The 14,371-nt window shown below is 26.8% G+C and overlaps 2 protein-coding genes across 7 annotated transcripts in view; one reads left to right on the forward strand and one right to left on the reverse strand.

Moving 5' to 3' along the window:
- LOC115244587 (protein sprint) overlaps nt 1–14,371 on the forward strand; it is a 129,106-nt gene that overhangs the window by 42,119 nt on the left and 72,616 nt on the right. The window lies entirely within an intron of this gene.
- LOC115244589 (venom allergen 2-like) overlaps nt 179–14,371 on the reverse strand; it is a 36,766-nt gene continuing 22,573 nt past the window's right edge. For all 3 annotated transcript variants that reach the window (XM_029822354.1, XM_029822356.1, XM_029822355.1), the window contains 5 exons: nt 5,344–5,394; nt 3,170–3,266; nt 2,233–2,282; nt 1,455–1,572; nt 179–659 (listed from right to left, as the gene is read on the reverse strand). In XM_029822354.1, the coding sequence (XP_029678214.1) occupies nt 565–659; nt 1,455–1,572; nt 2,233–2,282; nt 3,170–3,266; nt 5,344–5,394 (411 nt within the window). In that variant the 3' untranslated portion in view covers nt 179–564. The remainder of the gene's footprint in view (nt 660–1,454; nt 1,573–2,232; nt 2,283–3,169; nt 3,267–5,343; nt 5,395–14,371) is intronic.

Raw genomic sequence — 14,371 nt, forward strand, 5'->3', positions numbered from 1 at the left:
TATATATATATATGCATATATATTACTGTGCTGTCAACGAGTACACATTTTATCACAATTTTATCTTTCATTACAATACAGGTGAATTAAAATACAATGATTGGATTTGTGAAAAAATTCTACAAGAATTGGATGCTACAATTTATTTAATTATTAATACAGCGAATTTATTTAACTAAATTTATTAAATTTATTTAAGTTTCAATTTAACAATAATTGACAGGCCGTATATCTCGAATCCCTCAAATATTTATCAGCGTAAAATAAGAAGTATCGAAATATACGATTTAATTGTCATTTTCCATTGATGTTATACAGGATGTCTATGCATTAAACACATTTTTTTTTGTATTATGAATTTCTTTGCTATTTTGGATTGATTGTTTTGTTACAAAAATATCAGGATAGCATAACTTTCAAATAAAAATAAGAAGAAGGGAGAAGATCGCGATGAAATACGATTTTCGCCGATATTTTTGCTCAAAAGAATTGTCTCAAAATTGGCCAAAAAATCTGTTATTTAGGTGAAATGCGTTTAATGAAGGAAACTTCGTATATATTTTTTTATTCTTTGTCGATAAAGGATATTAAATCGTACGATATTACGCAATGTATGGCTTTCATTGTTCTTTCAAGATTACTTCCTGGACCCTTATACGCTGAAATTTAAAGAATATTTTCAAATTTTATTGTGAAATTCATAATCTCTTGATGTATACTATATACTATATACTAGTATATTAATTTATATTGTGAGAAAAATAATAATAATAGACACAATTTTATCATGATTATTTTTTATAGATATTAAATAAACTTTTGTACGATTAACAAAATTATTTTAAATTATTTGGAATATATATAGTCTTATATTTTCGAAAAATAAATATTATGTGTGTATATTTGTGTGTATGTGTGTGTGTGTATGTGTGTGTGGAAAATTTATATTTTTATTGCAATAAATTATATTATTATTTCTATAATTTTTTAATGTTTTCTCTCTCCTTGAAAAAATTAATTAAATACATACCTTTAATAAATATATTAAATTATTACGATAGGTGTAAATATTGAGTTATAAGCTGATGCTGAAGCATTAGTTTAATAAGTTTTGACAAATAATTATGCAGAAGTATTGAGAGATATGCTAATGATGAAATGGGAAATACAAGAAACTAAATTAGTATCGATAAAATATTTGTAAACACAGCAAAAAATTTTTATTTTTTATTTATTTTTTTTAAGAAATATGAGAAATAAATCCATATATGATTCATATATTGATTATCTTTATCGATATAATATACGAGTATATGTAATAAAAATAATATATATAAAATAATATATATAAAAATAATGTAATCAGTTATTTTTGTCAAGAGAGAGAGGCAGACATAATATATATGTAATAATAATAAAATACGCGTAATTTACATATTATGCGTATTGGTTACCTTCAATTATGCATGTGTCACAGATGTCTTTGCACTGCTTTACTTTGACTGGATCAGATATGAGAGTTTCACAGTTCTTTAGAATTCTTTCTTTAATCGGTACATCTTTGTTGTCGATCTAAAATCGATATCATTCAGCATATATATTAAAACATTATCTCTTTTTTGAGAAAAGAAATTTTAAAAATTATAACTATTTTAGGCAATTTGCCGCTCATTTTTTGACGTTGATATACATATATGTTGTCAAAAGTTACTATCCTGAGTAACATTCAAAAAATTTTAGCTATTGTTTGTTCTTTATTTAAAAATTATAAATAAAATAGATAAATAAAGAAATAAGGAAAGAATGCTTTCCGTGCATGACAGAGATTTCGATGACCTGTAATTAGTAAACCAAGTATTTACAATTAATACTTTTTTGTTTACGTATTTTCATTTTGCATTTAATAAATAATAAATAATTTTTCATGAATAATAAATCATGATATAAAAATTATATTATATATATTAGTTTATGTGATAATTCCACAAAAACACGTTCCATCACGATCATAACTTTTTTCTTTTTTATTCTTTTTTTAGACATTCAAATGCCCGAATTTTTATTTGTTAATAATTTTTTAATAAACAATGAGCTATAAGATCTTTGGAAATATCGTCAGAATCATGATTTTGACAACATTTGTCAATATATAATTTTATTGGAAAAAAGAATTAAAATTAAAATTTTAAAGCAAATATTTGTCATAAATTCATATGTATAAAATATACGTACACCGCCTACTTTTTTCGTTGCACAGTAAATCGCGCCAACATTATGCTCCACTAAAATTACAAACATACATATTAATCGGAATGTCAATTGAAATATTTTTTATTAGAAAAATATTTGTAGCATTCATGTTTTTGTGTGAGCAGTACGCATCATGTTCCTTTTTTTTAATTATACATGTTTTGATCTTTTTAATATTTTGGCCATTCTTTCGAAAATATAGTTGTAACAAGAAATCTTTTTAATTGATTCTCTCTGTTCCTTCGAAATATTGCTTGACATAATTTTAACATGTGATAATGTGACATGTGATAAATTGAACATTAAATAAATAATTATAATAGAGATATAATATATATTTACTATCGGAACAAATAACAGGTAGAATTCAGCGAAAAAAAAGTTAAAGTATATCAAAAGAAGCGAAGTAAAAGTTCAAACGCGAATATTTTCTCGTTTTCTTTACTGTTGCAGGTTACGAGAACAAAAAAATATGCCTTTATATTATAGAGATGCCTATTACATTATATTAATATGCAATATATTATAAAGTATGAGAAAAGAACTATGATCACTTTATGAAAAATATAACATTTAGTTTTTTAAATTGGATATTAGTTTGAATGTTATAAATTAGTTTTGATTCTCTTTAATATTAAATATGTTCCTATAAGATATGTATTGCGTTGTTGACAGAAGTAATATCATACGTTGTAATAGATTAGTACAATAGACTATCATACATTATCTCTATAAAATTTTGTTTCGAATAAAATTGCTGAATTGTTCTTTTATAAGAAATTAGAAAACTTCTTCTTAATTTGGTAAAAGAATACATAAACGGTAATTGTTATTATATTTCAATTAAAAACATTGTTTTGAAATGGACTGTGTTATATTACAATCTGTAGAATATTATTACTTAATAATCGATACTCACCCTGCAAGCCCGGCACTTTCAGAATTTGTTTTTCACATTCCACTAATTTTTCTATGAACTTTTTTCCGGTTACGATTTCATCGGCATGAATTATTGTCTGGAATCCGAAATAATCGTATTTAAAATTTTTTAACAATATATATTTAAATATTATATTTTTTAAAAGAGTAATTATTTTCTGATAAAATTTAAAATAAAAATGATTAAAAATGTATATATTTAAATTACTCTATATAATCAAACTTTTAAATTTATCGAAACTTCGATCACCATATCCGGTCGAGGTATATGATGGCTTTTAATCTCTCTACGTGATTATGTCCGAAAGTATTGATTATTCAAGAACATATTCCGCATTAAGCTTATTTTGTTTCGAGGGAAGCGTATTGTGATTAACACGGTTTTATGTCAAATAAAAGAGCTTTCAGGATTTTGGGAATGTCACATGTATTTTTTTAATATATAATATGGAACCTTTTAATGTATTTTTTAAATAAAATATAAGAATATAATTTTTTAACATAGTAATTGCAATCAAATACTCTAAAAATAACTGTTTATTGTTAACGTTTTTTTTGTTTATTTATCTCATATATTTAGGAATTACATCGAGATTCGGGAACGTTTGTGTCTTCGAATTTCAACGTCAAAGAGAAGCTACGCGGTAATAAATATTTTAATTATATTTTAAAATTTGATCCGGAATGACTTTGAACGATCCTATGATCATAGGTCATTGGATATATGCCTGTGTATATTTTATAAAAATCTAAATGAAAAAAAAAAATAATTTCATTTATAAAAAAATGTAGTCTTTAAATAGCCCAGAAACGCCTTTAAAAAAATTATACCTCTGGAAACAAAACTGCGTTTTGAATATTCTTTTCGAAAAACAGAGAGACTAAACTTAACTTGAAATATTTTTTTGAATATAATCAGGACTTCCGTAGATAAATGCGTAAAGTGATTTTGATAACTTTGGGACGACACGATATGCGAAAATGTTCTTTGAAGGTATTTTAAATTCTGATAACAATGATAAAAAAGGCTAATTGTTTTCGTGTAATTTATAGCAATAAGAGATATAATGAGAAGCAAATAATAAAATCTAAATTATTAAAATAGATATTATTATTATATAGGAGGTATTACAATTTATGATATACTACATGAGATATTAACAAAATTTTTTATTATATATTATATTAAAAATTTGATCCGGAATGACTTTGAACGATCTTATGATCATAGGTCATTGGATGTATACCTGTGTATATTTTATAAAAATCAAAATGAAAAAAAAAATAATAATTTCATTTATAAAAAAAATGTAGTCTTTAAATAGCCCAGAAACGCCTTTAAAAAAATTATACCTCTGGAAACAAAACTGCGTTTTGAATATTCTTTTCGAAAAACAGAGAGACTAAACTTAACTTGAAATATTTTTTTGAATATAATCAGGACTTCCGTAGATAAATGCGTAAAGTGATTTTGATAACTTTGGGACGACACGATATGCGAAAATGTTCTTTGAAGGTATTTTAAATTCTGATAACAATGATAAAAAAGGCTAATTGTTTTCGTGTAATTTATAGCAATAAGAGATATAATGAGAAGCAAATAATAAAATCTAAATTATTAAAATAGATATTATTATTATATAGGAGGTATTACAATTTATGATATACTACATGAGATATTAACAAAATTTTTTATTATATATTATATTATATATATATAGAAGTAATGGAAAAAAATAAAATTAATTGAAAATACATGAACATGAAAATTTTAAAATTAATTATATAAAACGTCATATAGAATATTAAATCAAATAAACGGGTATTGTATGCGTGCCTATGCGTAAGCGAGAAATGGCGATTATATATAATTGTTAACTGATAAACATACAATTAAATATAAGTTAAGTTTGTAATACGATATCTAATTTTTAGATTAATTAATTTTAATTCAAGAATACACAGCATTATAACTATAATAATATATGGAAGGCTTACGTTGCACATACAAAATTATTATTAGAGTATTAAAATTACAATATATACATCACTATAACTTTTTAAATTTGTCATAAAATATGTAAATCCTGTTAATTGCGAAAGCATCAATAAAAGATTGTTTCTTCCTGTATGTACTAGCTATTTTGTACTTACCAACATACAAGCGATGAATACGGCAATCTTCATTTTGCTTCTCTTTAAGTACTGCAAAATTTAATAATCTGAATTATACTGTGAACCGTTGATTCTGTCAATGCTATTTATATGGAACAAGTTGCATAACGATTACATTGAGCGGAAAAATTGTTTACTCTCATTTCTCCCACATTCACGTGATTCCCGTGCACATAATTCTTTCTGATATTATCAAATTTTCGTATGTTAATGTACTTAACATTCATATTCTTAATTAATCTTAATTAATCTTGTCTCTGGCCTCTACTCTCCCACTACTTTTCATTTGCCAATCGGTAAAATGAGAATATCGTGATAAAATGATCATGATAAAATTATTATTATAAAAAATGACACTTTTATTCTGCGCACTTTTATTCTATACTTACAAAATTATATACTATATTTGTTCCGTAGGACAATTTTCTGCATATTAAAAAGTTTTCAAAACTATTTCCAACTAAAAACTACATGTCTTTTTACAATTTATTGCATAGTGTTATCTTGCAAACTATTTAATTAACGTGATTCACAAATATCGCCGTTTTAGATTTCCTAATAATTTTTTCTAGCTTTTAATCCTTAGTCGTCGTGCTATTTTTCGTAAAACGACTCGCGTAGAGTCTTGAAAGATCCCAATATAAAAAAATTATTTTATATTTTTTACGTTGAGAAAAAGGAAAGATACCGAAAGATCAAAGGACGAAGTTTGTATTTTATTACGAAAAAATATGTTTTATTATATATGGGGCTTTAAAGATTCCATGCAATAACTAAAGAGTTAAAGATCTATAATCAGTTTTTCTATCATTATTAATTAATCCCTCTATTTTTATTACCTTAGTTTAATATACTTATAATGATTTTCTTTAGATGCCCTTGCAGACACCTGATTATGTGTAATTTTTATTATCTCGTTGATTTATGATGACATTATCTCTTATGACTTCAAGATTTACAGCAACAATTTAAAGATTACATTGTAACATTTTTGTTATGTTCAGAAACACGCGGTAGTATATACGTGAGTATTATAATATTTATTATACACTTATAATTTTTTATTTAAAATATATATAATTTGTCTGTTAAAAAGAGAGAAAAGAAATTCTTCTTATCATTGTGTATATAAAAACATTGAAATAAGATCGAGATTTCAACACCTTATAACTTATTTCAAATTGTGTATATTTATTTTGACATGTTTTAACATAAATAAGCAAATTTTGTACAATAAAGAACACGCGCTATAATTACGCAATGCAAATTTTAATAACTATGTACTCTGCTTGAATACCCAGATTCTGAATTATAAAACGCAAGATATCTTGACACAAGTGTGCGAACATTGCTAACAAGGCTCTTGTTTAAAGCACGTATAGTAAATGATAACAAAAATTTACGCAAACTGGTATCAAAATGTCCAAATATTAATCTGAAACATGCCTCATTTTTTAAATAATTTATACAGTCGGTTGAATATATATATATATATATAGGGTGGTACCGAAAACGAAACAACGAATATATGATAATATTATATGCTTTAATTAATTTCAGAAATAATCTTTATTTAATTTACTTTATTGAATTTTATTAATGGTGAAAGAACTTTATCATTAAAGATATTTATTTATGAAAAATATAAAAAATAAAATAAAATATATATGATTAGCACATTATATTAATTCAAGAGATAATGTTGTTTGCAGTTTTGTTAGAAATTGGTCATGTCAGAGATGAAATATTCAAGATTTATACTATCGTGCTCTCTTACTATATTCTGTATGTCGATGAAATTAAAGAAACTTAATATTATTTATTAAAGATGGGAAAATATTTTAGAATCTATAATTAAAGTCTACAAAGCGGGTATAAATGGACATTTCGTGACATTTCAATTCTATATGCGTGAGGAAAAAAATATATAAAGGAAACATATCTAAAACACATCATACACAATCGAAGGCCGACATTTTCATATATTTCTTTGTCAATTTGTTACAGCTTTTGTTTTGGGCAGGTTTGACAGGTAATGAACATACAAAAAAAAAGATACGTCTGCGATACTATGGCAATTTAATTCGTGATGTCGTCTGCAGGCACACTGTACCTGTTGCGAGAGAGAAGATAGACGCGATCTCGAAATACGTAACTTTTGATGTACGTTTCGATCTCCATGGAACGAGCTGGTATCGTTATTTTTCGTTATCTCGATATAGAAATATTGTCAGAATTAAGCTAAGAGCCAAATATGAGAGAACCAAATCATTTTATTATTAACAGCCAGCAATTTACACATTATTATTATACATATAATGTGTGCGTTATATAAGGAGGGCTGTCCATAAAGAAACCGAGAATTTATGCATAAAATTATTTTCTTTATGTAAAAGATTGTATGCATTAATAATAGATTGACTGTATATTTATATGCATTCTAATTAACACATTAAAGTTATTGTGATAAATAATAAAGCAAGATAAAGGGGGAAGAGAAGAGGCGGGACATAGTATGTAGTGTCTTTTATATCTTAACGCGTTCAATAAAGAGCGTACTGGGAAGCGTGAAATTAAATTCATCGAAAGTAAATCGAGTTTGTGTACTTCACTGCCGAAAGATTTAACGAACCAAAAAAATCACTCAAAGAGGGTAGAAAGAAAGAGCTCATACGGATTATATTGCCTAATTCAGTAGGATATCTTTTTGAAAATTGAATTTAATTTAAACTCATCAGTATCAAGAACTTATATCCTGCGCAATATTTTTTAACAAAATAAATATTAATAACATTGTTAATATGTTTAATAATTAATATGATAATAATTATATGATATAATTAATATTTTTTTGCAAGAAATTTTATGAAAAGAAAACGTTAAATATTTAATTAAGAAGAGACATTTAATACATAATTTTATTTAATTAGTTTATGAAAAATATTTATATAGAGAGAGAACATTATATCTCTAAATATATCGTATTACAGATATACCAATCTTATTTAAAAAAATAAGGTACGCAAGAATAGATATTTAATTAATACGTTTAATTCAAATTAAAAATACAGACAAGCAGAAATGAATTTAGATTGCAAAATGTAATGCAACGCAATAAAAAATAAATTATATATATATATATATATATATAAATTCTCAATGTTGAGAAATCTAAAAAATGCTGACAAATAAATCCAATTTATTTCATCTATTTGCTCGCTCTTCAAAAGGGGATTGCTTTAAAGGGCGCCGATTTTTCGCTCCCCTTTTACGCGCGAAAGGAGCTTTTTCGGCCATGGTCGCAGGTGCACTGGTCAGACTACAGGCGATTTCGTAAATTATCGTATTATAAATTACAATCGAATGCACGCCGATTGGATTTTCAGTTCAATGATGAAGTCATTTACTATGGTCGAAATGGACATGCGACGGTGTGAATTGGAGGGAAATATATTTTTGATAAATAGTTTCAATCAAAATGCATGCAAAACAGAATATTTATTGCATATTAATTATGCAACGAGAAATTAAGCAAACTCTTTGATATGAAATGCAGAAAGTGACAGAAAATGCGAGATTTTATATGAAAATAAAAATTGTATGGTTAATAATATGTCTGATATCTGTGTGAAACACTTGATAATCTAAAAAACAGCACGACATTAATAATACAAATGAATAAAATAATAAATTATTAATTATCCAAGATAACAAAATTATTTCTTTAGTACTATTAATATCATTTACATAGTACTATTTTATAGTGTACAACATAGTAACATTTTATATTAGCTTTCGCGTTTCGAATTTTTCAAATTTACGAAAACGTTGATGGACGGATTCATCGGTGGATTACACAGTCGCACACAGTGAATAGAATCGATAATATAACCGCCCTTTTGCACGTAAATCTGCAACTGTCGCTTATATCTATGCTGTTGCGCGTTCGAAATTAATCGTGCGAATTGCGCGGTACTAATTACGGTTTGTCAACGCGCGTGTTTTATTTCCCTGGATGTAAAATTGCATTTTCGCCGATACATAAAGTTTCAACAATACTTCCAAACATCGCACAAAATTGCGAATTTCAAAATGAGTATATTCGCACTAGTAATAACGGATGCTTTAAATCTCTAAAATTATGAGAAACGAAGATTAAAAATATGGTACTTTCTTTAAAACTCGAGAAAAAATTATTAAACCGACATTTGACAAAAAATTATTTATTATAAAAATAAACATTATATCATATCATCCTCGAATAATAAAAAAAATTTTGTTTTATTATTATTTGTTGCTTTACTATTTAATACAAAATTTTTATTCTCGAATTTGGAGATTCTTGTTTTCAAAGAATGCAAAATGTATTAATAATATTATTATAACACATATATTTTTTAAAATTATCTCATTTTTTTATCTTTTATAAATTCTTTGAAGTATTGCTGTGCTTCTTAAATTCTAATAGAAATCTTTAACATATTTTTTTAATCTGAAAAATACAAAACATATTTTAAAAATTGTAATCACGCTGATTATAATAATTCTGCACATTTATTTATTTATACAAAATTTTTATCCTAAAGTTTTATTTACTTTTTAAATAGTGTATATAATATAAGAAGACCTGTTTTATATATATATTTTTTTATCTCCATAATACAGATGTATAACGGATAATGCGACTAATGAATAATGTAAACGATGAATGATGCGAATAACGAATAAAATGTTATTCCAACAACAAACCGACCAAGGATTGACTATGTGTAATGCCGTACTCCGGTTATAGTTGGCCTTGTTGTGCGAATTTAGCATTCGTTTGCGTATGTCACTGCGACGTGAACGCACGGATGCGTCTGCAGCCGACCGGCCGATTGCATTTCGAGCGAATACGAGCCCATATGAAAGGGGGAACGACGGAAATTCAAGCGATTGCGGTAGCGACGCGCAAACTTTGTCCCCTGGGTGAAATCACCATCACTAGTGCGAGATTGCGAATTTTTTTGCAAAACACATACGGTATCAGCAAATTACAACGGCGTCAAGCAGAATTGATTGCAACGAGCGATATCTTTCTCCTATTTCCGCTAGTAAGATCACGAACACGGATGTTGAAAATTTGTTAATCATGATTTTGAGATCATACTAAATTTATTGTCGTTACGCACATATATACAATACAAATACACAAGCAATTATTGTATACTAGATATATTACATATAGATATTATTATTAGTGTCATAACGATTTTTTAAAGATATGTTTTGTATTTTGTAAACTAAAAACACGTATTAAAGGTTTCTATTAAAATCTAAGAAGCACAGTAATACTTTCAAGGATTTATAAAAGATATATAAAAAAATCGTGCTAATTTTAAAATATATATGAATTATAACAATTTTAATAATACATTTTGCATTCTTTAAAAACAACGATCGAAGTGGTTCAATGTTTATTATGTATTTTTTTATCATTGAAAAGAATATACTCTTTGTAATTTAAATATTTGTAAGTAATTATATTCGTTATATTAATATGAATCTCTCATAGTTTATTGATCAAAATCACGTTCTATATTTATCTAAATTATTTTTATTTATGCATGCACAAATTACAATAGAAGAAATTATTTATGTATGTATATATGTGAAAAAGAAAGAGATTTAATTCTTACATTTCTAAACATCTTTAATGCCAGAAACTTTTTTTCTCTTAAAACGCTATAAACAGCGATATCATATGCAATAATATCGTCATATTTTTGGAAGTATGAAGATATTAGAAGATATTATATCTTTGCGGAATATTTAGTGAATTGCCATGTTTATATGTTTTATGAATTTCATTTCTCCGTAATTTTTCCTTATCAATATTTCCTCAATATCGAAGCTATGGGGTAGATATGTCAGATAAGATCTTCAGCTGTAAATCAGGATGGGTTATTAGATTAAACGGCGGAGTCAGCAGTATGCAAGAACGAGCACTGACATTGGGAGCGTATGAGAGCGAGAGAGAAAGAGAGAAAAAACAGAGAGAGAGAGAAGGGATGAGAACGAGATAGAAGTGAAAAAGGGTCGAAAAAGCAGAAAGGGGATTCAAAAGCAGGATATGATCCGTGAACTGGAAAAAGCTTCATCTCGCAACTTTTTATTGTACTTCTCTCGTGCTTGTATTCATAAAAAATAATAATTTTGCACATAAATATTATTCATCATTAAATGATACAAATTGGTCTGGATATAACATAATACTTTCAAAATATTTTACTTCAAGAGATTCATTAAATCATGTAGTTTGTTTTTAAATATTTTTATTACTTTAATTTGTAAAGTATATTATATTTATTTCTTCATTCTGTTTTTTCTAGTATTTTATTTAAATATATGTGCTTTGATTTATTTAGTTTTATAAGGAATAACTAGAAATAATTTTACTTTTAAATAAAACTGTATGAAAATGCAGATATTAGATAACACCGCTATTTTACTCGTGACGGAAGGACAAAAGTGCGCTAATTGTATCAGAAAAAAAAAATTAAATTGTGGCGTGTAATTAAAAATCTTGCCCGTGATAAAAGAACTATGAAGCTGTTGCATGCTGAGGGTGAATTTTGTGAGTACGTTTTTGTCGAGTGACTTTGAAAAATAGAATTGGCGATCCGTGGCCGTTATTTCTTTTGTACGCGATGACGTTTTCATAAAGCTGAAAATTATTCGCCTCTCTGAGTTTGAAACTCTGTTGTAAAAATGTATAAAATGTATTTACGAACTATAATACATGCAAAATATCGCGCAAGAGAATATTACGGTTTTTATATACGGTTATTTATTAGTATACATTATATGTATATAAATGTATATATATTGTATGTATGTGTGTGTGTGTGTAAAATAAATAAATAAAATTTTCTCTAGTAATATATTTATAACATTTATCTATGAAAACTTTAATAATACAATAATTTCTGAAAAATATATAAGAATATTTTAAATAAAAAAAAATAATGTTATTGCATATAAATAATTATATAATTATAACATATACAAAGAAACAAATAAGATTAAATACTTTAATAACAATAGTAAATAATTCTTTTAAAACCGTATATTGAGCAAATTTTGCGCTGTTCTTTTCGGAAATATTCCAAGTGGTGTCGTTGCTCTCGATTCGTCTGCTTCTTTTTTTTTTTCGTGGTTCCTTCCTACCATCACGATTTGCGAATTATGGTCTATTTTTGTCTCTGTCTAATGTTAGATCACGAGTGGACTCTCGACCGCTGCACTATACCTGCGGCAATGTCTATCAACGGATCGTCGCGCGCGCCTTTAATGATATTCCTCGATATTTTTCGATTACATCGATTTGCAATAATTAATTTATGTATAAATAAATCGGCTTATGAAAAAAAAAATATCTAAAAATCACAAAAAATATTTCACCGATGTGTCCTTTTGCATTAACGTGCGTGTGTGATGTAAAAAATTCGTTGCGATTATACGTGTTTTGGTGCTAATATTTGGTTAAAGAACAATTTTTGATAATAATTCCTGCTAAATAAAATAGTGTACGTTAATTATCAAAAAATTTTCCATTTTAAGCTTAAGTGTAATTATCTCATGAAAACATAACGCTAATATTTGCGCGATACATTCCTTAGTGAACAGTTATTTGTTTGATGATAGTTTGAATGATGATTTTTCAGCAAATTGTGTTGATATCTAATTTTATTATAATAATATTATAATATTATAAAATTATTTGTGGCGATTTATGCAGTATATTTGCACAATGATTCATTGAAAAATAAATTTTATGCGTAAAATTGCAAGAAAAAACAAAATTGAAGATCATGCTGGTTTTCTGCGACGTGATCATCGGATTAGTGAATGAGAGACGAGAGAGGTGAGTCCACTTTATTTATTTATAAACATGATTTATAAAGCATATGTTTTTTGGTAACTCTATAAAAATTAAGCTTTAAAATCGACGATTATGAAAATATCAGAAGTATTCTCCGTGCTATTATTAAACTATGTGATTATTATTAAAAAATATATCAAACATTTTTTTTAATTCTTTTATTATTGATAAAACTTATATCAACATTAACAATCAGCAGGTAGCTTGGCGTTTCACTTTGTGTAATAGCAGAGATACGTTTGCGCCGCTCTCCCAGAAGTGTGAAAGTCTATTATTTTTTCTCTCTCTCTTTCTCTCTCTCTCTCTCTCTCTCTCTTCGGCAAGAAAAACAGGTAGAAACGATAGAATATAAAGAGAGATTAACAGTGAGGCTGTGTAATGTCCAATTAAAATCAGTGGACTGTAATTTGGCACACAGCACGGCGAAAAATGATAATCCGCGTTTGCGTTGCATCTCCCGGTGATTAACGAGCCGCTAACTGGTAATCACGATTATGCTAATCGCGAGAGATAGATTACGATTATATATGTGCAAGGCTACTCGTCATAGATTATCACTCCTTGACGATTTTTTATTTTTTGCCAACGGATATATGCGAGTTTAATATTAGTCTGCGATATTACCTTCGCATCCAGTCACGACTATGATCACTATCTTTACACGTTACTACATATTGCAATGCATATTTGCAGAATATATCAAACTGATTTTATTTTGTTTTTTTCCTAAATAAACTATTACATTATTATAGATAAAAAATTTATATTATATTTATTATATTTTTTTTTTATGTTTTTGCTATATCTTATGCTCTTACTGTGCTATTTATTATAGTGGTTTAATTTTTAAGAAGATATCATATATAGAGGATAGGATATAATAAAAAGAAAAAGGGAGAAGTAATAAAATATAAAAATAGATAACGCTAAATATCTCGAGAACAGGTGCGATATCGGCGAAATCGTTTGGTTGACATGCATTTATGCGCAATTATGCTGACGCGTGCATTCCTGATTCACGTGCGCAAAGTGTATTTATACACGCTATGCGAAAGTATCTCCCTTTCCTTCGCTCCACTCCTC

The sequence above is a fragment of the Formica exsecta genome, unplaced genomic scaffold, assembly GCF_003651465.1.
Source record: "Formica exsecta isolate Colony F162 unplaced genomic scaffold, ASM365146v1 scaffold826, whole genome shotgun sequence".
Taxonomy (NCBI): domain Eukaryota; kingdom Metazoa; phylum Arthropoda; class Insecta; order Hymenoptera; family Formicidae; genus Formica; species Formica exsecta.